Source organism: Aulonocara sp. 'chitande type north' Nkhata Bay, linkage group LG12, assembly GCF_057382095.1.
Source record: "Aulonocara sp. 'chitande type north' Nkhata Bay isolate Kocher_YH1m ecotype deep benthic linkage group LG12, A_spYH_male_GT1.1, whole genome shotgun sequence".
NCBI classification, from domain to species: Eukaryota; Metazoa; Chordata; class Actinopteri; order Cichliformes; family Cichlidae; genus Aulonocara; species Aulonocara sp. 'chitande type north' Nkhata Bay.
In genome coordinates this window covers 26,367,433-26,394,379 of record NC_141355.1, presented here as the reverse complement: position 1 = coordinate 26,394,379, position 26,947 = coordinate 26,367,433, and the positions used below count along the sequence as shown (strand labels likewise).

The following is a 26,947-nucleotide window of genomic DNA, read 5'->3' as shown; positions in this document are numbered from 1 at the left end:
TGTGCCAAATTCCCCGATTGCCCTGACGTGTATAAAAAGTCCTGTCTTTGCTGCAGTTTTTGTCACATTGTGCCATGCATTCACTGTATTCCCGTGGCCTGTTCTTGCCTTTTTTTTAGCTATTTTATTTAGATTACCCTTCGTTTGTTGTCTTTTCTGGACTGGAACTAATTTCTAGCTTTCTAATAAAACTTGCCTTTAGTTTATCTCTCTGAGTCCTCACTCTAAATTTGAGTTCTTTAACCTCACAAGCCATGATATTACCTGACTGACAGTCTGATAAGCAGGTTATGCTTATATAAATTTAGATTAGATTTTGCAAAAAAAAGAAGTGATGTGTCTCAACAACATTGGGTTGGATAGATTGCCATGATGCATGTGTATGCTGAGCATGTGCCCCTTAGAATAATTACGAATGCAGCGACTCTCGAAATCCCTTTTATTAGAAATTCAAAAACTGATCAAATAAACATGTAGCGTATCATAGCATGGTGAAGATCATTGGTAAAATGCTATTCAGCACATGGTCTACACTGAAATCTGGGTGGCATGATGCTGCAGTGGTTTGCACTGTTACCTCACAGCAATAATGTGCTCAAACCTCATGGTTGGCGAGGACTTTTCCCTATAGAGTTTGCATTTTCTCTCCATGGGGTGCTGCAGCTTTCTTCCACAGTCCAAAACGCAAAACAGTTAATCAAAACAATTTCCAAAGTCTTGGGCATCACTACTTTTATTACCATCTGTATTAGGGCACAGATCCCTGCCTAATAAATCATCCACAATGTTTTCTCAGCCAATCTTCAACACTGTATTTATTTCTGATTGAATTTTCTGATTTCCCATGGGCCTCCCTGCCCAGTTCTTGGTTCAACATATGCCACCACATTCTTTAAAAAAATAATAATCCTGGAATAGCCCAGGAACACATTTTTCAAACAACATACTACAGCTTTCCAGGAATCATATGAGAAATGAGAGAAAGAGAGCTGGGGAGACAGAGTAGCAGAGACATCCAGGACAGCGAGGGAACCACATCCAGTCTTAAAAACAGCTGATATGATCCACTGTATTCACCCAGCAGCATTCAGAGGTTTCTGCTGCAAGATAGTCGCCTACAGAGCCAAAATTCAAAACCTTTATTTGATTAAGAAATGTATATGCCATTATTATTGTTATTGCTGGCTTATGGTTATTGGCTATTGTCTTCCCCAACTCAAATGCTGATCTCCTGATTTTTCGAACTCTCACAGCCTCATATTACTTCTGTAGATCCAGACCCCCCAGATCTATGGCCTGAAACAGATCGGTTAATTTGGAAATAGCCCGAAAAAAAGAAACTGAGGATTGGTAAAAGAAGCGTGTGAGCGAGAGAGAATCGAGTAAAAAGTGTAATCAAGTCAAGAGACTGGAAGTTAGGACAGATGGAAAATAGCAGGAGTAAAAGAGTGAAGGGAGGAGGGATGGAGGATGGTTGATGGTGGATGGGAGTAGCCGTATGAGAGTAATTATAATGACTGATGTTGTTTACTCCCATTTCCCTTCGCATCATTTATTCTGTGAGGTGGAAAACCCACCCACTCTTTCTTTGCGTTACAGACGAGCGCTACGGAGTGGTGCCAAGCCATGCCATAATCTCTTCTCTTCCGCTAATACTGGAAACATTTATTCTGCCCTCAGCTTCTCTTTTTCTCCTTCGCTAATATTCTGCTTCCATCTGACGTCTCTCGTTTTTCTCTTTGCTAAACTTTCCTTTGTCTCTATCCATCTCTTTCCCAGCTCCCTCTTTCCAGCCTTTTGTTTTCACTGCTGCTGTGTTGACACGGCTATGTGCGGCTGCTGCGAGCACATGCAAGATGTTAGCGTGATGCACGGCCGTTTACACTGCAGATGACAAACTGAGGTTGGATGCTGTCATCCTTTCTTCCTTTTGTTTAATGTAGTCCTGGTGGCATGCACGCACACACACCAGATGAGCACACACCACCCACCTCTTTGTTTAAACAATTCTGTTTGTCTTTGCCAGCCAGCGAACATGCAACAATGTATGGAAACAGATGTATCATCTGAAGATGAAGGAGGGGGGTCAGAAGAGGGAAAGAGCAACAGAAAGAAACCCACAACTAAACATTTTCATCTGTGTCTGGAAGAGTTGAGAAAAGACATGATATGCCAAAATGGAGCATATGATTTTCACATATATGCACCACTTTGTGTGAAGGCGGAGGACTTAAAGTTGTTTTTTTAAAAGATGGAAATAATACGACTAAAAATTACTCAAAGTACAGTAAATCTGGGGAGGGTCTTTCCTTGGTGATGATGGTAAACACTTTGGAATTCGCTAATGATCACCCCATTCACAAAGAGAAGAAGAGAGGAGAGGAGAAATATTTTTCTCTTCCATGTGTGCTTATTGATTCTGGCACCATGACAGATGCTTAATGAGGAACAGGGCTGGAAGGAGGCTCTGAGGACCCCAGAGAAGGAGAGAGTCGGTCTGCAATATATATACAGATATGAGTGTGTGAATACGCGGAGATGAGCCCCCGAGTATTTGCACACCACAAGGTCATAACTTGTCTAACGATCGGTCTTTAAACGCTCCTTTTGTTCCTTTACAAAACTTAAAGAAGGCAGGATCCTGTCCTTCATCTATATGTCAAGTTTGTTAAGTCTACCTCAGTCTTTCAGTTATCTCAGCTAATGACAAAGATTAACAACTAGAATAGGGATGAAACAGATGAATAAAATACACATATAGATATAGATGATTAAAGAAAAACTATATGCTTTTAAAAAAGGATATTATGAATCCCAATTCAGTTTTGATTTCATCACATCCCTGCAAATGCAATGTTACATTTGATATATACCAAAATTTATATCTGTGAATTTTGTCTGAGTCGCCACTACATACAGAATAAAGACTTAGAAAAAGCATTTTTTAATATATCACAAATGTATTAAAATGCTCCAAAAGTCACAAACATAACTAAAGGTTACAGCTCTGTGACTTGAACTAATGTGGCTGAAACCTAGCAGGCCGCTAGCAGCTACGGCCACCTGTGTTGCCTGTTTCTGCTGTAAAAGTGGCTCCCATGTTAAATCGCCCATGTCTGCATCATTAAAATAAATCTTTAACTTTGATTAATCATTCATCTGGATACCGGATTTTGAGAAGTAGACACTTTGACTGACATGGGCTGAAACAGGTAGCTGTGCCAAGTAGCTGTCTGCTAAGTTTCGCCTCTGCTAAATGTGCTTTATGCTGTGTTTATGTGGCACAAGACGTTCGCACTTCAGTTAATGTGAGTGATTAGTAAAATCAGCTAATAAACCAAACTTGCTTGCATTAGCCAATAACGTGTGCACCACTTTCTCGTCCAAGTATGGTTCCTTCTAGCTTAAAAAAAAAACCCCACAACATTGTAAAACACTAAAACAGAGACTTAAAAATGTAGTGAGTACAAAACCGATGAATAATATCATGGTGGCTTTATTCCTCTTTGATACAATATGTGTGAATGATTAGCTTTCGTGGTCATTCTCAAAGCACCATTCTGTTGAACTGCAGCGTTTGGAACATGTACACTTACTAGCTACTCTGTTCGGTACAAGTTCATCATACCAGGTTGGACCCACCTTTTGCATTCAAAGAATTGAGATCTGGTGACTGTGGAGGCCATTTGAATACAATGAACCCACTGTCATGTTCAAGAAACCAGGTTGAGAGATTGTTTGTGCTGGAAGCAGCCATCAGAACCAAAATTCTGATAATGTGATGCTACTTGCATTACTAATATTATAAAATTTTTAGTACCATGAGAGCACAGCAAGAAAACATGGTTCCAATTCATCATACGCAAGGAAATAAACAGGGCTGAGGTAGAATACATTTACTCAGACCAGTATTGTTCTAATATTTAATTATTTGTTCATTTTAAATGCCTCTTAATTTTGTAATGTTCCCCTATATTATTGAAAATTGCATCAAAGTGTGCAAGAAAAATACCCCTCACATATTATGAGGCAGGGTGGATCCATGATTTCATATTTCCATGCTAAATTCTGACCATACCATCTGAGTGACCCGGCAGGAATGGAGACTCATCAGACCAACCAATGTTTTTTTCAGTCTTCTCTTGTCCAATTTTCTTGAGCCTGTGAGAATTTCAGAATTTGTCTTGACCATGTGTGCATGCCTAAATTCTTTGAATTGCTGCCATGTGATTGGCTGATTAGGTATTTCTGTTAACGAGCAGTTGAAGAAAGTGGCCACTGAGTGAGTGCATTTGTGTGTTTATACAACTGTTCATTGTTTATTCCTACAACAAAATGGGAGCTTCTGTTACTGCTTTTAGTGTTGTTGTGACACACTACGATTTTAGTTGGTTTCATCTGGCCACCCCTAGGAATATTTTAGAGGCGCTAGAGTCAAATATTTGCTTGAAGTATGTGTCTGTGTTGCTAATGATGAAGCGATGCAAACTTACGCATCTGCTAACCGAACCCCTCAAACACACACACCTACATATGCACATTCAAACCTAGATTGGAAGCTGTTGGAGAAGGTTTTTAGAGCAGGAAGTGTGTAATTATTGTGGACAGAGGGGCAGATAGATGGATGTGTGTGTGTTTAACACTCCCACTCTTTTTCCCTGCAATCTACTGGACTAATAGAAAGCAGGTGTCCCAGTGTGTGTATGTATGTGTGTGTGTGTGTGTGTGTGGTAATTGTGTCGGTATGAATTCAAGAGTATGTGTGTGTGCACTGTACAGTATGTCATGGCAAAAATGTGCACACGTCTCTGGTATCAGCTTGTTGAATTTAGGCGATGAATGAATGACATGAACAAAGTTGTGTTGCTGTCATTTTTAGCTCAAGTGGAGTCTTTAGGGGCTCAACAGAGCCAGGAGTGATTCCAGCTTTGGCAACAGCACAATCAACTTTTAGCTCATGTTCGTTAAACTAGTGATCCGACTTACATAAATAGTTAAAAGTGTTCACTGCAATAATGAATATATTTATAATGTACTGTTTTAAACTCTGGCAATCAGTCAAACATGGATTAAACTTTGCTTAGAGAATTTCTGGGCTTGAAACACAAATTGTGGAGTTCAAAGAAAGTTTTTACATTTCTGGATTTGACATTGAGAGGGGCAATTAGAAGCTAAAGATGTCAGACGTGACAGCTGCCAGAGTTTCAGTGCTGATTTCTTGCTTTTTTCAACTAACTGATTGCAAATTTTGACTTTCAGCTAAGCCCAGAGAAATGGGAAGAGTTACGTCAGGAAGCGCCAGCGTAAAGCCTTTGCCAGATCAAACATTCACATCATCAAGAATGAGATTTCCATGTTGGATCGATTGAGACCTGGTTTAACAATGAGCGGCTCCGGTGCTGTTGGCCAGCAAGGTGCCGGTGGAAGGCAGCAATAGAAGGAACGGCAGGAGTGCGGAGGGAGAGTAGGGACTTTAAAAGTCTATTAAAGGGAGAGAACTGGCTGATGATAGAGAGAAGGGAGGCTGTGGGCATTGGAGGTTGATCCAAGCTGTTCTACCATGGTGTAGATAGGAAGAGAAATGGAGCAAGTGTAATCTTGAAGTAACAGGATGTGAATAGAGGTGAAGAAACTATCAGACAGGATGATGAGTTTGAAGCAGGAAACTGAAAGGGTGATATCGGTGCATATTCCCCACAAGCTGGATGTCAGTCAGCAGAGTAAGAGCTATTCAGGAGTAAATCAGATGAAGTGAAAGAGAGTGTCCAAAAGGGGGAAAGGGCAGTGATTGGAGGAGACTTCAGTGGACATATAGGTGAAGGGAAGAGAGATGATGAGGAGGTTTTGGGTAAGTATGGTTTTAAGGAGAGAAAGGCAGAGGTACAGACAAAAGTAGATTGAAACCTCTACATAAAATGTTTCAATCTAAAAGAGATGCGAGACTTCAAGGACATGTCATAAAAAAACGCACACAGTACCAAAAAAGCACTCTATGAATACATTCAAACATAAACATTTGTGTAAATACTTACAACCTCATGCAAAGTTCCTGTAAGTATTCAAGTTCACTTCACTGTAGAAAGTGTGTATTTGTGTGTCCATGCATGCCTGATAGTGTGATGGTGTATACAGACTGTTTCACATTGGTCCAAGAATCGCTCACCCTTTCTCAGCCAACCCCCAGCTTCCTTCTCAAAGCAATAAAGAAAAATACTTTAAAATGCCTACTAGTGCCAATAAAGTGTGTGCCCTTGTGACTACATGTGTTTGTCCACGAACGAGAGAATAGGATAGAGTAAATACATTTTTGTATATTTGTAAGGTTATTAGATGCCACGTATTTTACCTTATTACATGTTTAAGTGTCTGCAGTTGAAAGACGTGAGAAGGGTTGTGTGAGGTGGGAGGTGTTCCTCTAGGCAGAATTTGAAACACTTTTTCTGTGACTGTTTGCACCAAGCACTATAAGGCAGTGGAACTTGATTTCCTTCTGCATGACAAATTTTCATATTCTGCTTTTTAACATTTTTGTGTCCTACAGCAGAGTTTAAAGCACACTTCAAGTTACTGAGCGTGACCTCCCTACTATGTTTGTGAATTTGGTGCCTTTTGAAAACATTTTAATGCAGTTGTGAGACAGATCATGGGCATAGCTCTTGAGTTTAAAAAAATTAAGTTAAATCTGAAAAGGCTTAGTGCTGCATTCTTTATCACGTCCAGCAGGGAGCATCTCCTCTAGCTACAAACTATAGACTTCTATGCAACTATTCTCAGTTTGCTCCCTTGATCGATGACCTCTGCAGACACTTTCTTTACACACGTATGACCTCAGTCTTAAGTTTTAAGTCTTAATTTAATATCACATGTTCTTGATTTTGTTTTGGCCTCAGAGAAAAAAAAAGGAGGATAAAGAATATGTTTTAGGAATATGGTTAACTTGTAGGAAAATGGTTTCCATGCAGTCTCGTCAGGTAGCAGTTGCTGGAAGTTGCTAGAAATTCATACTCACTGGCTGACAAATGTGTTTTTTGTTCTCACAAAGCACCCTATATAAGAACCAGGCCTTAGACCAATGAAGGATAGTTAGGTAGCTTGTCCCTGTCCTAAACAGAAGTGTTGGATACAAGCATAAACACCTTGATTGCTAATCAGTAAATTTCCATGTTTGGAGCAGACCGAAGAGCTCCAGGAGGTGAGCAAACAGCAATCTAATCAGTAAAAGACATAGTGCTAATAGGAGCTGACAGGGCGCTGGAAGACTGGCCTGTTCCTTTCCCTTTTTTTTAAGCCTTATTTACCTAATCATACATAGATTGATGCAAACACTTTTTCCATATGCAAGCACCCTGTGTAACATTTACTCATACACTCCCACATCAGGGCAACTTGAGGGTCCCGTGAGTAGCCGGGGACAATCTGCTCTTCCTTCTGAAACAAAGCCACCAAAGCATATGGAGTCGATACCTTTAAACCCAGCAAACTCTTCCTACTTCATTTCAAAGAAAATGAAAAGAGAAGATAACAAAAATAAAATCGCTGGAGTTAAACTAGACTAGTACATTTAAAATAGACTTATTTCTATCAAAATACATTACTGGCATTGTAGCCTGTCCCAACTTTCCTTAATAATTGAATGCACATTAAAGTAAAACCACCAGAGATGCAGTTACAGACTAACACTTTTTTGAGACATTGATCCATTAATGAAGGAGAGCTGCCCAATGTCAGGAGACACCTCTAACAGTTACTCCTTTTTCTTCAAAAAAAAAAAAAATGCTTTTTCTCTCTTTCTCTCTCCTTGGCCCCCTCCTTCTGTGTTTCCTCAAAGCCAGACATCAGAGTTAAGCCCAAACAGATCTGAAGATTTTAAACAGCACATTCCTTTGTTTTAATTTAAATGTCTCTTTCCTTCCTCCCCTTCCTCACCTTAATGAGTTCCTGATAAAGCCCAGCTGTGATCATTTATAGTAAATTTTATCACAGAGGAATCAACACCTTTGAGATGCTGGAAAATTTGTCTTTTCCATGCTTTTTTGTTGTAAACACACTTTCAAATAAAGTACAACTTTCAAGGCTTCTTGATTTATACGTAACTTCACCAAACAAGATTAGCTTATATCTCATTTTCTTCACTTTATTTTACAAATGCAAAAAGAATAATCCTTGTTTTCTTAAACGATGAAATTAAAAATGTACTTTATCTTAGCCATCATATTTTCCACACGAATACACTCACAGAAGCTGGCCATATAACAGAGCAGCATCGGTGGATGGTTTAGTGAGAAATGCAAGTCGTATAGAACCACGGTGGCAGAGCCAGGTTGGTAATAGCTTTGGTTTGGACCAGAACTGGTAAAAGCATTGGTTTGGATCAGAACTGACTAATTTGTCAGCAGCTGTGCAGCTCTTGGTTCCAGTGACCCTGGGAGAGATTGATATCCAATCTCCTCACTTGGCTCCATCTCTCTCTGGCCAAACCACAAGGTCAAAAAGACAACTTGAAAAATTTGTTCATCACATGCTTTGCCTTTCCCTAAACTCTATTTATGCTTAATATTTTTTTCACTGGGGTGGGAGTTGCATTTCTAATTTCCAGCATCACAGTTTGGCTATGTTCTATTTTGTGTCTTTATGTTTTCCTAAATGATCTAATGGGACTACTGTTAGTGATTTCGATATTGTAATTGAGATGGTGAACCTGGGAATTTGAGAGTGCAGAGAGTTTCTACATGTCAAAATCAACACAATAGTAGTCATAAGTTTTTATTTATCTTATTTATTTATTTAGTGTCCCAAACTGTGTCTGGATGTTGAAATAAGATCCCACTGGCACAATTGCCCATTTGGCTGTGATCAGGTCTCCGTTCCAAGCACGAAAGCAAACATACACACATGCAAAACGTACACACACCAGCAAATGGATGAATTGCTGCTCCACTGCATGACAACCCGTCTCTTGGCTCTGTAATAATCACAGAGTAGCAGTACAGGAAAAACACACGTGGTTTACACTACATTTCTTCTAGAATCCATATATGTGCCCATTCAAGCATAAGCATCGCAACGCACACCCACAGCCGCATACATAAACGCGTGCACACACAAAAAACATCAGCGTGTGGGTTTCCACTTTGGGCATCAAACCACACTCTCTAAAGTTTTTGCCGTGGTTTTTCTTTCCTTCTCTCGCTAGTTTTTTTGAGTTTTGCCAGGGACCTTGTTCCAAACCCATAGTCTGATGTTTTTACAAGACTTACACACACACACACACGCACGCACACACACACCACAATGCATGTGGAGTGATCAAGCACCGGTTGACCTACATGCTGGCCCAAGCAGGCAACGAGGGTGGAGCTGATGGCAAGCTTCTGGTGGTGGCTTATCATCTGCTTTTTCTGGATGTTAGCAGATCCCAATATTAGAAACACATTTATATACTTAAATGTGTAAGACAGATAGATAGCTACATCTCACAGCCTGTACATACAATTTCAGCATTATTTTAAAGCTATTGAACACACATACTTAAATAAGCGCACACACCTGTAGTCACACACCCACTATAGCTTACACTCATCTGCACAAAACCACAGGCCTGGGCTTTCCTACCACAGAAATTCTGAAGTCTAATGTAGAGCCACTAAACCACTTTAAACATATTCCCAAATCAAACACACTGCATAGCTTTAATAGTGTGCACACATTGCATAGCTTGTACTTGAATATTCAGCATTAAAGGCTTACATTAACCGTTACCGGGCCACACATACGCACAAGTCGTGTTGCAAGGAGTTCAAATACCAACATTTTACTCTTTTTCTAATGTTGGGATCCGTGCTTATGTACACAGACGTACATGCATGAACTCCCACAATGTATTACGTATGTTTAAACAACCGTTTCCTGGTGCAGAGTGCTAGGCTGCTCTGGGTCTGACTGGAGCCTCTGGGTGATTTGTCAGTTTGAGCTATGCAGATTAGAAACCCTTCACAGTTTTGGGTTTGGGTCCCAGAGTGTGTCCCTCTGGGACCCCTGAATTCCTGGCCATGCTACGCACTCTGCTTCACCTTGTGGACCCTTAACCCGAAGAAAATGTGTACACTCAGATGAGAACATAAGGCTATGCATGGAAAAGATGTATATTTTCATCATTAAACAAACGATTAGATTAAACAAATTATGACAAAATGACAGTGTGAAAACACAATAGATCACATGCAATTATAATTTATAACAAGTTGGAAATCACATGGAATTCATTAAGTTAAATCAAACAGCATGACCGCCAGGCTTTGTTTTTCATTTTTCACTTTTTGTTTTTATTGGTCTGTTCCCTTAAATACTATTGTGTCAAGACTTTAGCTTGTGTACTCACATCCTCTTAGTAATCAGTCAGCATCTCATCACTTTGGTCAGGATATAATGTTTAAAATTGCTCTGTAATTGTTCTATAAATAAATAAACAGCACAAGTAAGGCATTATTATGACAATAATCAGAGAACCAACCAAACCATAATGGTGTTATATTATGCAAGACTTTCAAACATTCCTAACATTTTTGCAGCCTCCTCTACTTCTTCAACAGAAGAAAAGGTCCTATTCTTTCTCTGACTACTGGTTCATTGTAAACTACTTACATTAACAAAATATCCAAATAAACCTTTATTTTACTATTTTCTTTACTTCTTCGTGAAGCACTGGTAACTCTCTATGCATACCACTTTAAACCTTCAAATTTCATGGTTGTTCGTTATACTCATACTCCATATCCCCTACAAGCTGCGCGCGTTCGCAATTACGCACTGCTGGCACGGTCTCTGCGCACAGAAAATCTGCTTTGCGCACAAAAAAATATCTAACCTGAATTGAAATTAAAATAAATACGTTAACAATTCTGTTTTCAGTATTAGTAAGTGACTGGTTGCTCCAGTATGGGATCAGAACGATGCCACCTTATCCCATAGTCCAGCCAATAATGCGATTCACATTCACATCTATGCAGCTAATCAACATCATTGACAGGCTATGACAGCGTCCTTATGTGCCAACGCCGGTGTTTTAGCTAGCAAAGCGGCTGATGTGGAGTGAAGCCACGTTAACGACAACGTGTACAACCATTGGAGATGCGATCAGGACAATTGATGGAAAAAGTGTGGACTTTATACCAGTTTTTTTTTGTTGTTGTTCTCCTTTATCTCATAGTGGACAGAAATTATTTGTTGGAGTGGCACAAATAATTTGTGTGGCAAATTTGATGCAGAACACCTGATTGTTCTGTAAATAGTTTGAAATGTTTATTTTAAAAAAACAAAAAACGCCTTGGCTGCATTTTTAGGTAAACAGCTGCAAAAAACTTTGTTTTGAAGAAGTAACTATATAATTAATTGCCCAACATTGGTCATTATATACTGTATTTTGCAGACAGAGAGTTACAGGACTCTCTCCGAGACCACAGACTCATACTCATAATACAAGTCAGAGCTTTATAAAAAAAAAAAAAAGAAAAGAAAAGAAAGTTGTGTTTTCAAAATTGGACTTCATGTTATTTTTACTTCCAATAGTGTTAATATACTGCACAGGTCATGAACAAGATTTTTTTTTTCATTCTAAGTGGGCTAAAGCAGTTAATTAAAAGAAGTCTAACATAAATGTGAAGGCTGTAATTTGGTTATATTAATAAACCATGTAACTTGGATGGATTCGATGCTGGCGTGACCACAGTGCACACGTCTAATGTTGCTTACAGTGGTCCAAGGGACCGCTCAGGGAGTTTGTGTGTTCGCTCAGACACGTGAAAAATTAGAGGGAACATTGCTCATACTTCAGTCTTTGCAGTGTGCCGAGGCCATTATCAGATAATATTTTAGCGTTCAGCCATATGACTCAATTTCCCACCTGGCAGTGCGGAGAGGAAGTTCGCGGGTGACGTCGAGCCCAGCCAATTGTCTTCTTCCATACGCGGAACCCCGGTTGAAGAGGGAAGTTCAGTTTGTTTTCATCGAGTCACAAATAGCTTTCCTTCTTCTCCGAAGTCATAAAGAATGATTGGATACAGTTGACTTCTGCTCCGTGGAGATTTTAGTCTAATGGCTATACGTCTCATTTACAGGCAAGTCGTAATTTGAAACTACAGGAGCAAATTGACGTGTAACTGTAGAGTGGTTTAGTTAATTAGCGAACAGCTGAAATACCAGGAGTTGCGGGCTACGAAGGAAGAAAATCAGCGCTGGGCTCATGCAGCAGTATGAAACCGATTGGCATAGGAGTTGTAATTCGAAGTTATTCTGTGTGTTAACACTGAAGTGACAATGTTTCAGCATGTGTACCTAAGTGCAGAGCGGCAGAAATACTGACATCATGTGGTGTGGCGTAGTTACTGCATTCAAGCCGTTGAGCTTCTGTGTTTGGAAACTGACAGGTACAGCTCAATTTGGGGGAGTACCTGCCTTTATTTTGTGTTTTACAATAAATTTAATGATTTTGGTGGTTTAATTATTATTATTATTAATAGATCACTTTGGGAAGTAGCGATGTGTTGCTGAAATTAAAATTAGATTAATGGATTGTCAGTACCAAACTCTCTTTGGTTTCCACTTAGTTTTCAGCTGCAAAAAAAGCATGGCCCTTTTGTAGAAATTCTTTGCGAATTACAGATGAATGAAGATGTTTTGCTAGCTAATATATTAAGTATGAGAATGCTTTGTTGCAACCCAACTAATAAGCCTTTTTGCACAGTTGAACATTTTGCAGTTGGTGAGGTGAAAGTAATAGCATATAATTCACATAATTTTCCACTTATTAAGTTACTCCATGGCCCTTGTTGCTTTGTCTACACTGGTTAAAATGAATAAATGCATTACTTTGTTATTCTAAACTCTTTAACAAGACTAATATTGTGACAGCCCTTCTCAGTTATTCCAAGTGTTTTTAAATATGACATACTTGAGCATACAGAAGTAAATTTGCCAGAAGTGATGTTTGACTGATTTGATTATACTGAAATAATGTCAACAATCTCATAATTGGAACAGCAAACGCAGAGTAACCCAAAGTCCACAAGCTTAGTTTAACAAATCTTCAAAGAAAATATTTGACCAGTCACATCTCGTTCCTGCTCCAAAATGTGTTCAGCCAACACCAGAGCTGCTGACGAGTGTGCTTGTGCATGTACATATTTCTTCTGACATGCATTTGGACCAACAACTTTGTGTGACCACAGTTTTTAGCATGTTCCTGTGCACAGGTAGCTGCCTGTGTGATAGAAATTGTGGGTGACATCATTACTTTTAGTTATTAAGCACGTAGTTCTTTTTCAATTCTACTGTACTGAAAAATGGAGCCCCTTAGACACAAGTCAACAAGGGGTGTTTGTTCCTAATTTGGTCTGGGTTTTTTCCTGCCTGAAAATGAGTATTTATATATTCACAGCAGCGAGCCATAGGGGCTTTCCAGCAGAGATGATGGCAAGACATTAAACAAATCGTGTGTAACGACGTGATCATAAAACACAACTCTGTGGTGTCCCACGCAGACCCGTCATTATAGCAAAAAACAACAAATACACACACCATTCTCAGCAGGCTATTTACAGACACGAAACACATCCTCACACACACACACACACACACACCCCACACACGTTTTTTCTCTCCCCGTCTTCATAAAAGGTGAAGAATGTGCTGTTTATTTTTCAGTAGGTTGTCATGAATGTGTGTGCAAGTAGGCCTGATCGCCGAGAGGTTATCATAATCGGATTTGCCTCAATTTATTTTCTGCTTGTTGTAAATTCAGCTTGTTATTGGATTATCCCCCTGTGCCACCTGTGCTACAAAGTTTTGGAACACATATTAAAGAAGAGCACAGCAATAACATTGGCAGATTGAAATTATTAACTGATATATTTGGATTAATGTTTTCAATACAGGGCAGCACGTTGGTGTGGTGGTTAGCACTGTTGCCTCACAGCAAGAAGGTTCTGGTTTCAAAGGAGTTTCCGTGTTCAACACTGTTTACAGGTTAAGTGTCTTGGGTGGCCCAGTTCCACAATACAAAACAGAATTTCTTTAAAACATTTAGAGATTCTGCTAATATGCTTTAAATCATTGCACAAAGTCAAGATCATAAATGTAAAAATAGTATATAAATGAAAGTACCAATAAAAATGATAAAGAACAAATTATAAGATACTCTCTGTGTAATATTTGGATTTTACCTTTTTTTTTTGTTTATCTTTCCACTCTTAGCTCCTCAGTAAATTTTCATTGACCAGCAGCCAAATGTCTGAGCAGCAGCCACTGAGCCAGCCCCTGCAAACTGAAGAGCCATTGCTGAATGACCAGGAGATGCAGTTCTGGCTGGACAAAGCAGTGGCATGGGGCCAGGCTGACAGTCCGGACACGCAGAAAGACACCTGCCTACATATGAGCAGACTTAGGGATTTCCTCCACCAGCTTCTTACACAAGTGAACAGCATGGTAAGCACAAAAAGTGTACAGTGGGGCCCATGTAAACTTTGTCAAGCTGCAGGTATAAGCCTGAGGTGTATGTTTCTGACAAATGTGGATGGTCTTGTTCCTACACCAGACTTCTTAGATGCTTGTTCAGTCTGATTTAATGCTCTGTATATTTTAAGAGGTGTGCTTAATGGGCTCCAAATGCCTTATCTGATGAAATAGAACAGAACAATTAATCAGCTAGGTTGAACAGCCAAGCAGCCATCTGAATAACGAAGCGCTAAGTTAGTTTAAAAATCACGCCCCGTATGCGAGTTCACTCCCTTTTAGAGCCAGGGCATGAACATGAGTCCATCGTTAGGAGCCCGCTAACAGAAGCTGCTCTGTGCTGTGGACAGGCTGTGTATGTCTGGCTGGCAGCACTGCGATGTTGAGTTAGTCAGGTAATAGCCGCACTGGGACCTCCAGTGCTAACCTAATGTATCCCAGTATCAGGTTCAGCAAATTTGGGAAGGGGACAGGATGGCCGCTGTGAGATTTCGGTGTTTCTATATGGTCATTTTGCCTCGTTCCAGCTTTTTCTCCTCTCACGGGTTCTTGTGACCCACTTTTCTTGCAAAAGGAGTCCTCTCATGAGTCATAGTGTCCTTTCAGGATCTAATTTGTGATGCTATGTACTCCATATGTTTTACCGCAACACTTTGATAATAGTCAGAAACAGTCCCATGTCTGCCTGTCTTTCTTCTTCCCTGTTGGTTTTGGGGTTAGCCCCATATTTTTATAGATATTTTTCTCTGTCTTTCTTCTTTTCCGTTAACATTATTCTGGGTATATGTCATGCCGAGGTGTCAGTGTGTGTAGAATGATGGCACTGATTCAAAGAGAGAGAATGGTATAGCTTAATTGGCTTGAAATCCGTTTTACTGGCAGTTGGCTCATAAAAGACCAGCTGAGGATAGCCTGCTTCTTGGCAGCATTTTACATCCCTTGATGACTTAACAACTTTCTTGTGGCTTATGGTCTGAGATGAAAAATACTCCAAGTTATTGTTAATTTCCAGGTTTACACTTGATTAGAACAGTGGAGGATGTTGCCTTGCATAATGGAATAGTTGCATTTTAGGAGGTATGCGTTTTCACTTATCGAGATCTTGGATGAGAAGACCACTGCTGCTGTCATCTCTATCCATCTGGAGCTGCAGCCAGAAGACGGGTTAATTACCTTAACAGCTAGTGTGACTGTATCCATCACTGTGATGTTGCTATTTTGCTCCTACATTTTAGAAAGGATGAATGAGATTAATCAGCTGCTGAGCTGGGATTTGGGTGAATTTTGGAGGGTGCTCAGCTAGCTGCATTCCCCTATTTCTAATCTTTATGCCAAGCCGAATTTTGGCTCTAGCGTCATACAGTATATTCATTGTTTTATTTTATCCCTGAACAAGAAAATAAGCGATCATATTCACCTCAAATGTCAAGTGTTTAAATATGTGCACCTGCTATCTGTTGTACAAGTCCTCTTTTAAACATGCCTGCTACACTACAGATGCATTATTACATCACTCCTCAAAGGAGTTGATCAGAAAATCCTGGACCACTAAAGTAACATGAAGGGAGGATGTTGTTGGGTGTACTTGTAAACACAAGTATGTAATTTATCACAATATAAAATAATAGGTATCATATCTATGATATAGCAGCCACTCAGTGCATTTAGGAATGTAGGCATGGTCAAAGAGATGTGCTGAAGTCCAAACCTAGCAACAGATGTGTGGTGGATATTTTCTTGGCATTGTTATTTTATATATGTTATATATCGTTGCTGACCCTGTCCATCCCTTTATGGCCACCCATCCTTTGAAGGGTGCTTTCCAGCCTGATTTTAAAAAGCTCAAATCACCTCAACCTGGTTTCTTGAACATGATGATGAGTTTATTGCACTCAAATAGTCTCTACAGTTACAGGATCTCAATTTAATGGAGCACTTTTGGAAACAGGAGACTTTCATTATGAATGTGTAGCCAAAAAATCTGTGTTAATAGCTGTATGCTACCATGTTCAATCTCTGAAACACCTTGCTGAGTCTCATAATGGAGTTCTGAATGCATAAACAGGTTCAATCTGGTTCTAGCAAGGTGAACTTAATAAAGTGCCTGGTGAGTGTATATTTATGTGATCAACATAGCAACTTTGGTATTTATTGTCAAGGCTATTGCGACTGTGGATCAATGATGTCAGGGACAAAAGTGTTACCTCACTTCTCTATAAACTTGTCCCATTGGCTGTTTCGCTTGTACATAATCAGTCACTTCTATCTGAGATGTCTGTCCCTAATCAAAACAAGACACATGGATGCAAACCCACTTCACAATTAGGGACATGGTTGACAAGGCTTTGATGCTGATTCTTGCTTTGGTAGTCTTAGATAATTACTTTGTTCATGATGGCTTATTCTTGTGGGAATTCAGTCAGTGCAGTCACAGAGTATGGTGCTGTTTCTATTGTAAATGAGCATTCCTTTTTAGTTGCACCAGCAGCATGCAAAGGCTCATGCATATGCCCACAGACAACATTTGCCATGGGTTGTTGAGCTGATGGTAAGGCTAAGTGTGTGTGAGAGGCTGAGTTTCACATGGCGTTGCTGGTTTTGTTAGGCATAGTTGGGGTTTTATAGAAACTCTGATTGGCCTATTATCATCATGCTTCCCATTAATGTTGATCTCATCCCCTTGAATGAGTCAACTCGGTCTCCTTGACAGTCTGGTGATCCTTTTAAACGCATCAGCCTGATGCTGCCTCATTTTTTTCCTCCCCCCACCTGCTTTGAAACTTCTGCATTTGTTTTCTGATTGATTCTGGTGGAAAGAGCACTATTGATGCATAATGGCTTCGAAAGAAACGTTCATTTTCTCTTTTTTTACTGCTTACTGTTCACTGTAAAATAATATGCAGCAGTATTAGTAACTGCTCTTATGTGCTGTTGATTTAAAAAAACAACAACAAAAAAAACCAGGGTGGTGTGTTTTTTAAATGTGCAGATTTATTTTTCTTAAAATACCAAGATAGTTTTTTGTTCCTATTTGTTTTCTTTTGGGTCGTATATCACCAGCTGCTTTTCCCCCCTCCTCACAAAGCATTGCTGTTTGTTGGAAGATTTCAAAGTAGCTCCCTATTAACTTAATTCATTGGAGGCTGCACTCGGCTCTCACTTTCAGACATGGCTGGTTTTTTCATGTTGTTTTGTACGCTAAGAAACGTAAACCTTCTTCTTCTTCTTAATAATCCACAGCATGTCTCTTGTCCTGTCTTCCTCCCCTCACCCCAACTGGTCGCGGCATATGGCTGCCCCCGTGAGGCGGCCGTTGTTTTGATTTGGTGCTATAAATACAATTGAATTGAATTCTTGATATCGTAATATCACACTTTTTTAGTCATGTAAACATTTGTACACATTCACACCAGTGTGTGAATGTGTGTGTGAATGAGTGAATGACTGAATGTAGTGTAAAGCTCTTTGGGGTCCTTAGGGACTAAGTAAAGCACTTTACAAGTACAGGCCAGTTACCATTTATTGCGGACAGTGTGATATGGCATAACCCTAGTTGTGGCTGTATCTGATGCACACATTGACCCGGCATGTCCCAGGCATGTTCAATAGGAGACTTTGCTCTACAAGGTTAGTCAATGACTTTAGAATAAACAGATTTTCAACAGCGGATTTCTTTGAACTCTAAAATTAATTCACCAGAGAAAAAATGATGTAGACCTCACATGCAACAACCTACCGCAAAGTGAACTTGGGCCGGATTTATATCACAAGACAAAACAAAAAAGCGGGTAATTGTTAATTGGACAATTGGAACAATAATCACTTTGTTCCAATTGTCTTTTTTCCTGTAAAAGCTGGAAACTAAAGTCATGCAAAAAACAGAAAGTAGAATTTCTCGAGTGCACCTTGTGTCTACCACCATCTGTACTTCTGTTTGATTGTCTATTGCATTTCCACACACATTTTTACTCAGAGTTTTAGATTTGAACAGAACCCTAGTAAACATCTCTAACTGCCTGTTGATCTGTTTTCCAGATTAATTGTTTGTCATTCAGCTTCTCCAATAAACAAATTATTTCAGCCCTACATGGGAGTGAAGTAAGAGCAATTGTCTTTGATTAGGCAACAGCACGCTGCTTCAATTACATCTGGCATATGTCAGAATCACTGTGTGGGATTTTTCTGCTGTAAAGACTTGCTGTAGAGTTAAATTAGCCCAGAGGTTAAATGTATGATATAGTCTGTTAATATGGGCTGAATAATAAGAAATTTTGCACATGCACGTAAACATGATTCCTGCTCACATGTGCAGACATGCTTGTAAATTTAAGTCATGCGTCATCTCTTTGATCTGTTTTCTGCATGTCGCAGTGCGGGCAATCATGTTGATGTAGTAAACCCATAAAATAATAAGTTAAAACAACAAAAGAAGCGTACACCTGTTTATTTATATGTATTTTCTTTTCCAAATCTAAGCTCAAAGCCTCAGTCTCCAGTTTGAATGAAAATTCTGCCTTTTGCTAGCAAAGGTAAAACTAGAATGAATTAAATTTGTGACAGATATATTTATATTTTGCTAAACTATAAGTTAGGTCTGGATATTGTTAAAGAGCCATTTGTAGAAGTTGTAAAACTAGTTCTGGCCTTAAAAGATAAGTACTGGGACAAGCTCTGCTTTATTATTGTTCATATGAGGGTATCGGCAGTGTTTTTTGATATTCCATTAAATGAAAATGGATAGAAATTAAAGTTATAAGAAGTCAAGTGTAAAAGTCATTCCAGTTCAAAAGCAGCATCTGCTGTTGCTCCAAACATCTCTGGATGTTTTAATTGGCTGTGAGGTGAACTATATCACATGGTCTGTTATTCTTAAACCCTTACAGGTATCGCACCCTTGACCAGAGCCCTGTTTTGCAATGTGTTCTGTTTTCTGTATCTATCACTGTTGAGTCTATGGAAGGAGTTGTGACATGACCATAACAAAGGAAACAAGGTGATGCGTGAGCAGTATACTGTACAGCTGTTGATGTGTCTGTTACTCAGCTCAGTTCTAATTAGGAAGGATTGTGATTATAAGATTCTTCTAATGTTTAATGTTATGACAAAGTGTTGCTAGGTTAAAAGGATAAATGAAACAGGTGACGAGGTGCAAACATCTGTAATACAGTGAAACAATGAAAAGATATTTCCTTTGTTGTCCTTCTTCCATTTGTGTCATATTTCCATCCTATTAGAAACATATTTCTGCATGTACCTTCCCAGAAGTAAGAGAGTATTGAAAATGAAAAACACGTACAGTATAAAGTCTTTTTTTTCTCTCCCTCTTTCTGCCTCTAAGAGCTCAACAACAGAAACCATGAAGAGGCTGCCCTTCTTAGGCCAGCTTTTGGGTCAGCTGTGCTGGAATCCTTATGTCACCGTGTGTGGTGAGTGGAGCTTCTGGACAACTTTCACTCAATCGCTAGTGGGTTTCACAGCCCCAAAACAGATAAAAGTAATAATGATGGTAATCATTCTCGCATGGTGTATAATGCGTTATGTGGTGGTGTATTTTTTTGCAGATACAAGCAGAGGGCTGCTGCTTGGGTGTCTTTGGGGACTGTACTCAGAGCGTCCAAGCAATGCTGTGGAGAAAAAAGCCAACCAGTGGATACGGGTACGCACTTAGCATTTTAAATCTTTATCAGTGGCTCATTCAGGTTACTAATAAAAGTTGGTCTGACTTTTGATATATTTTGAAGATGGTCACAGTTTTGTATATGGCTCAGTGCTTTTTTTCAGTATATCTGTGACTGTTTATGTCATATAAGTTTAGTGATTATCAGTGATAATTGCAGCATATTCACTAAGACCTGGTGACCTGATATATTTTATTGTGAGAATGTCAGAAAAAGACACAAAATATATTACACAAAGGGGAACAAAGATGGTTTCACTTGAATATGCAGTGAAGATGTAATTCGTGTCTGAAGCCAAAATTCTCAAGTTCACTTCACAAGTTGACTTAATATAGAAACTTGTGGCATGTACTATATGTGTTATAGTTCTACTGTGAGTAGATATCTATCACAAAAAAGGAATCCTGGAAAAAATAGAGGCGAAAGGAACTATAAAATTCTGATATTGTACTAGTTGTTTTTATGCCTTTATAACATTTAGGCATTTTCCTTCCTATTGCCATCATATTAAAACCTGGTGTGTTTGCTATTCATGTTCTAATTCGTTCTGGACCGAGTTGACATACAGATTATTTGGCTGTTACAGATCATTCTTTTAGCAAATACTCATAAAAGAATCTCTCTTTGACTGCCTTCGGGCTGCTGAAGAGATTTTCAGTCTAATATACTTTTAATAGGAGTTTGATGGCCAGCTCTCTCTTTCCTCTCCAATTGGACATGGATGATGAATGTCGTAGATTGGATCTCTGTTTGCCTAAGCTTTTGTGCCCCAAACTGTAAAACATATTTTGAAAGCAAATCAAAATGGACTGTTTTACTGCCTCTTGTCACCAGAGGAGGATCAGCCTTCATATTATAGTTAGCGGATCCTGCTAACTGTGTGTTCTCAGGGCGCACATACAAAGGAGGGAACGGGAACAGAGGGAAGAAAAGATTCTGTGGTGTTCAACTTTGAGAGGGTTCACACAGATGGCTTATGATAAACAATGTGGAACATTCACATTTTTGCCAGATTATCTGTGTGTTAGTATTACTTGGATTAATTTCTCATCTAATAAAACATCCTTTTAATTGGAACAGTGTCTTGGAAGTAAACTTTAAATTTTGCCAGAGGGTCTTTGACCTGCAAGAGGAGAAGCAGAGTGCATGTGTGCATTGTGGTTGTGTACATAGGTGTACGTGAACTATACTAAGATATGAAGATTAATATTACTTTCTCAAATAACAATAAGACTCGTTTATGATTAGATAGGAGAGATGACCTGTCCTGGGTGTAGCTCACCTCTAGCCTGATGACAGCTGGAGTAGGCCCCAGCTCCCTCATGACTTTGAGCCAGTTTAGATAAGGGGTTAATAAAAATGGATAGATGGTGAAGATATAACCGCTCAGTTACAGTTACAACAGTTGTAACTTAAAGAATGAACTGGTGCCGTCTACACGAACAGCTAGAAAAACCTATTTATTTATTCATTTATTTACTATCACCCTATCACACATGCATATGTCAGTGTATTGTGCATTGTAAAAAAATCAGATTACACTGGAGGAGTGGAGGACAGAAAGTGGCAGGCCTAAAAAACTTTCTGTAGCAGATGAACAGTATCTAAAAAGTCATGTTTTTAAGAAAGGTGAAAAAACTCAGCTAGCAAAGACCTGACACAAAGGACCCCAACTGAAGAGTGTTAGTGGATGGCTGGCTGTCAAGAAGCCATTCTTGAGGTAGTTGAAATCATTGTCATTATGTACGAAGGAGGTCAGGAGAGAGGTTCAGTGGTTTACAGCCATCTGTAAAACATGGTGGAGGCTTTTCCTAGTAAAGTAATATAAATTAGGGGTGGCTACAGATTTTTTCCCATACTGTAAATAAAACCATAAATTAATCTAGAGACAACTTGGTTAGTTTTTCCAGTTTTTCCATTGTATTTTCAAAGTAATGTAATGCTTGTTCATGATGGTTTGGTAGTAGCTGCACTGACAGCCAGTGCTGGGTTCACTGAGGTCATTTCTAGAAAAATGGTTCACATGTATTGTGTACTGTGTAGCACTTGAAAGTACAATAACATAACATAACCACCTCTGTAGCTGCTCCTCATTGTCCTTCTCTTGTCCTCAAAAGGAGCTTCCATTTACCGCAAAAGACGGGAATAACGGGAAGAACAAAAAAACCTTTTCACCGCAACTCGGCCCATCTGGGAGAACAGGGCAGATGTATGGTTTTAGGCCAGAGATGGTCTGTCTCTGTGTCTCTCCCCGTGTCTGTGTTGTGTTGGGCTGACTGTCCTGGAATGCAGAAAGCAGCCTGTTTTCTGTTAGCCCTGTCTGATCTTGCTCCCCAACATTGTTTTCTTGCTGCTTCTGTAATAAGCTGAGTTTCTGATGCTAAGTGGCACCTAATTTATTTTTTTTTAAATTTAATTATTTTTTGTGCATGTTTGTGCATGCACATTTGAGTATTTGCACTAATATGTGTGTTTTGCCTGCCTGCTACTGTGTGTAATGTTAGTAGCCATATATTTCTATTTTTATTATTAAAAAAATGATAGTACTTAAGAGTACTCAGCCTTTTCTCCCATGTGTCTTTGCCTCACCCCTCCCTGTCTGCCTCTTTTCCCCACATCTGAGTGTTCTGACTGGGTTTGAAGAATTCCTGTTATAGCTGTAGGCTATGTCAGATAGTCATTAACTCAATTGGTCTGTTTCTCGACATCCTGTACTTGCAGAGAGACCACACAGTGCTGCACTACCATGGCATGAGCTTTGAGGAGATGACAGATAAGCAGAGCATGAGAGTATAATATTAGAGGGACAGAAGATGAACCGTTTGATATCTTAATCTTTGATGTCTATCTTTAGTGACTCAAACAGAGTGAACCACAGCTTGGCCCTGGAGCCACAGTGGCTACTTCACTTTTAAAACATATTTCTTATTATTGGCTAACACTGGCTCCTTTTATGTGTTTTTATTTGAAGATGAAAGTAGCTTTGTCTCCATTTATCTGATTCTTTTTGGGTGTCATTGCCCGATTGACTGAGATTCTCTTTTCCATTTCTTCCTTTTATTTATGAGGAAGAGTTTTTCATCGTTTCATCGCTTGTTTGTTTTCTACTTGATACACAAACAACATATCTAAGCGTTAAAGACTGTGACTTTTAAATGGCCACCAACAGACACATGCATTCTCATGTCAGAATTAATAATTATAGAATTAATAGAAATAACTATGAGTAGGGCTTGCAAGAATACTGGGCATGTAAAATGAATATGCACCTGACACTTTATTAGGTACACCCATTCAGCTACTTATTAACAGAAATATCTCGTCAGTTAATCACATATCAACTCAATTGCTTTAGGCATGTAGACCACCTGCTGAAGTTCAAACTCAGTGTCAGAAAAGGGAAGAAAGGTTGATTTAAAGCCTCTTTTCCATTAGTACCTACTTGGTTTGACCAATTTTCTATTATAATCGAGTACCACCTAATGTACGTTGTCGTTGTCATAGCAGTGCTGCATAGCATGGCAATCGGTGGCATGCAGTGTGACAACGTTTTTTTAGTGCCTGCTCGCATCGCTTGGAACAACAGCCGAGCAGGTAACCTAATGGAAAACCCTGGAAACCTTGGCGATCCATGGTGAGTCAATCAGAGGAGTTACTAATGGAAATGGGGCTCTTGAAGTCGGATGGGCTGGTTTGAGTATTTCAGACACTGCTAATCATCTGGGACTTCCCTGCACAACCATCTGTAGGGTTTAGAGAAAATGTTTATTTAAAAAAAAAAAAAAACTATACAAAAAACTAGGGACAAGTATCTTGTTGATGTCAGAGGAAAATAACCAGACTGCTTCAATCCAGTAGGAAGGCAACAGCAACTCACCACTCAACATTTCTTATAACCAATGTGGGCAGAAGAGCATCTCTAAACGCACAGCACATCAAACCTTGAAGCAGATTAGCTACAGCAGCAGAAGACCGCACCGGGTGCCACTCCTTTTAGCTAAGAGCAAGAAACGCAGGCTACAGTTCACACTGGCTTATCAAAACCGAACAGCAGAAGATTGGAAAAACATTGCCTGGTCTGATGAGTCTCAATTTTTGTTTAGAAATTCTCCCAAACTCAGTCCAATAAAGCACATTTGGGATGAAGCGGAAGGGTGGGTGGATTTATAATTACAATTAATTACCAAAAGCACTTTGTCATACTTTTCCCTTAAAGTCAAAAGTTAAAATTTAGAATAAAGGAATATAATTAATGTTATTTTGTCTACTTGCTAACGATTTTGTTTTTCTTTTCCTATCATAGCATAAATCATGACCAATGTGTCAACAAAAGGGAAGCTCAGTCTAAAAAAGAATCAGTGCATTGAAAAGAATCAAAAAGCTAAAACTATATCATAAAAGTTGCTGAATTTAAAAGGGGTGTTTCTTGTAAAACTTTTATTTTCAATCTGAGTTGGCTACATGACACAAATGATTTTCTTTCAAAAATCAATGTCTTAAAATGTCCATATACACAAGGTTTATGGGGTCAAAAGTGACACATTTGGCCATTTTGGTGGAAAACTTAAATTGCTCTTGCTTCTTTCCTGTAGCTGTCTTTGTGCCAGGTTTGAGGGCAGTTGCTTCTCTCTTTATTATTTTCTATAATGAGCCTTTTTTGCACTCTTATCCTTCATTTCGTCTTCTTTTTTTGTCTTTGCTGTTTTGACCATCTGAGGTTATACTTCAGTCTTTCTTTGGTTTTGGGAGAATTCAGTCATGGCTTAGTAATTGTTAACAGACACCCATCAAAAACAACCCAAGCCTTTGCGTTGTGCATTTTTCTACATCCTCTGTTTTAATTTTAGATTTATGGAGGGATAATTTCTATGGCAGCAATGGCAGTCAATGTCCCCAAAGCCAACTTGGTTGCTTATGACTTTTAAACTGCAGCCATCGCAGTGCATTCCAGTGTCCCTCTGATATTTCTTCTAACCAGCCTCCCTTCCCTCTCATTCCCCAGCCTCACTGTGCCTCCTTACCAAGGGTGGGATAAGATTGATCGGTTTTTTTTATGCACTCAATGTGCAGAGTTTGAGGGCTCTCAGATGGTAGTTATTGGGTTGTTTTTTGCGACTATGTGGAGGGTAAGCATCTTAGCGTGTTGTAGGGCTTTGCCAAAGAAACCACACATCCTCACCAACAACGCTGCAGCATCCCTACATTGGTTTCTGTTTTTCTGCTTCACTTGAGTTCTTTTCTTTATAAATTGTGCTCCAAAGTCTCCTTTTCTCCTTATCTATTGTTAAGCGCACACTGTTTGTAGTTTTAGGGGATTGGTTCTTTGTGGTATAGATGTTTCTCTGTTTTTACTGCAGCTCTATGTCTAGTGAAGATGTGAGGCTTTGGCTGTTTCTGTTGGATCTCACTTTCCAGCCTGCAACAGTATGTCAAATCTGTGGTTGAGTTGAGGGGATTTCTAAAGTTTAAATCAATCTCTAATTTCATGTTATGGATCTTTGAGTTTTCAAGCACTTCTGAAGGAATTCTGAAGAATATTTTTGTCAAAAATTCAGCGTATCATTCACGAGACCACTGAATGCTGTGTGGCATCACTTTTGGTTTTTAAATGCCAACACTGAAAGTAAAAACAAGGCGATATGTCTCAACGCTTCTTCTGCTGTGACATATTTATTAAATATTTTGAGAAATCGTACATCTTGGCAGTTTTGCTGTTTTATTGAAAGCGGTTTGAGAGTTACTCATGTAGCATTGTGCCTTACACTATGAGCATTGTGTTCCCTCCTGTTGTTCCTTGATTACGACCAGCATTTTTTTGAAGACCAGAATCAGCTGAGTTTATTAGTCTAGTTTATCAGTGTATGATGAGGCCCCTTTTAAAAAATTCTCGTAAAACACCAAGGCCCTCTGTAAGAAGGAATGTTCATCTCTGAAGTTGCTCATATGCTGTCCATACAGTCTCACTTACTGGAATACCTTTTCTCCACTCATGTGTTTCAAATGATGTGATGCCAGTAGAGTCATCCTATATTCCAGTAACTAATTAGCTTTGATGTTATGGATCTTAGGGTTTGGAAAATTGTATCAAAGTCTTGTTATATTGTGATGCACGTACAGTCAAAAGAAAAAAAAATCACTGGACTCTGCAGTCCTGTGAAAAACTAAGTACACCCTTTGATTCATGAGCTTGCAGAACAAGCTTTACCAGCAAAATCTTGAAGTAATCATTTCTCTGGGACTTTATCAGTCTCTCACATCATTGTGGAAGAATTTTGACCCACTCTTCTTTACAGCATTTCTTTAATTCATTGAGGTTTGTGGGCATTTGTGTATGCACAGCTCTCATAAGATCCCACCATTGCATTTCAATTGGATTGAGGTCTGGGCTTTGACTGGGCCACTGCAAAACCTTGATTCTTTTCTTTTTCAGTCATTCTGTTGTCCATTTGTTTCAAGTGTTTTGTCTCATCATCTTGTTCCATCTTGTTCCATTACCCAGTTTGGGCCAAGCTTTAGCTGTTGTACAGACTGCCTGTGATTCTTGAATACTTTGGTATACAGGGGGAATTCATGGTTGACTTGATGCAAGGTGCCCAGGTTCTGTGGCTGCAAAACAAGCCCAGATCACCACCTGTCCATCACTGTATTTCACAGTTAATATAACAGATTTAGGCTGAAATGTGATGTTTTTTGTTAACATCTTTATTTTTTGTCTCATATACAAAGGACATTGTTCCAGATGGCTTGTGGTTTGTTCAGGTGAA

The 26,947-nt window shown here is 39.2% G+C and overlaps 1 protein-coding gene across 4 annotated transcripts in view; it reads left to right on the top strand.

The window, feature by feature from the left end:
* Positions 1 to 11,964: 11,964 nt before the first annotated feature.
* Positions 11,965 to 26,947, top strand: part of fancc (FA complementation group C) — a 33,138-nt gene continuing 18,155 nt past the window's right edge. For 2 of the 4 annotated variants that reach the window (XM_086314675.1, XM_086314672.1), the window contains exons 1-4: positions 11,965 to 12,113; positions 14,248 to 14,478; positions 19,844 to 19,931; positions 20,067 to 20,161. In XM_086314675.1, the coding sequence (XP_086170801.1) occupies positions 14,281 to 14,478; positions 19,844 to 19,931; positions 20,067 to 20,161 (381 nt within the window). In that variant the 5' untranslated portion in view covers positions 11,965 to 12,113; positions 14,248 to 14,280. Of the gene's footprint in view, positions 12,114 to 13,928; positions 14,020 to 14,247; positions 14,479 to 19,388; positions 19,499 to 19,843; positions 19,932 to 20,066; positions 20,162 to 26,947 lie in introns of those variants that run through there. The other 2 variants (XM_086314673.1, XM_086314674.1) reach the window with 2 other exon arrangements.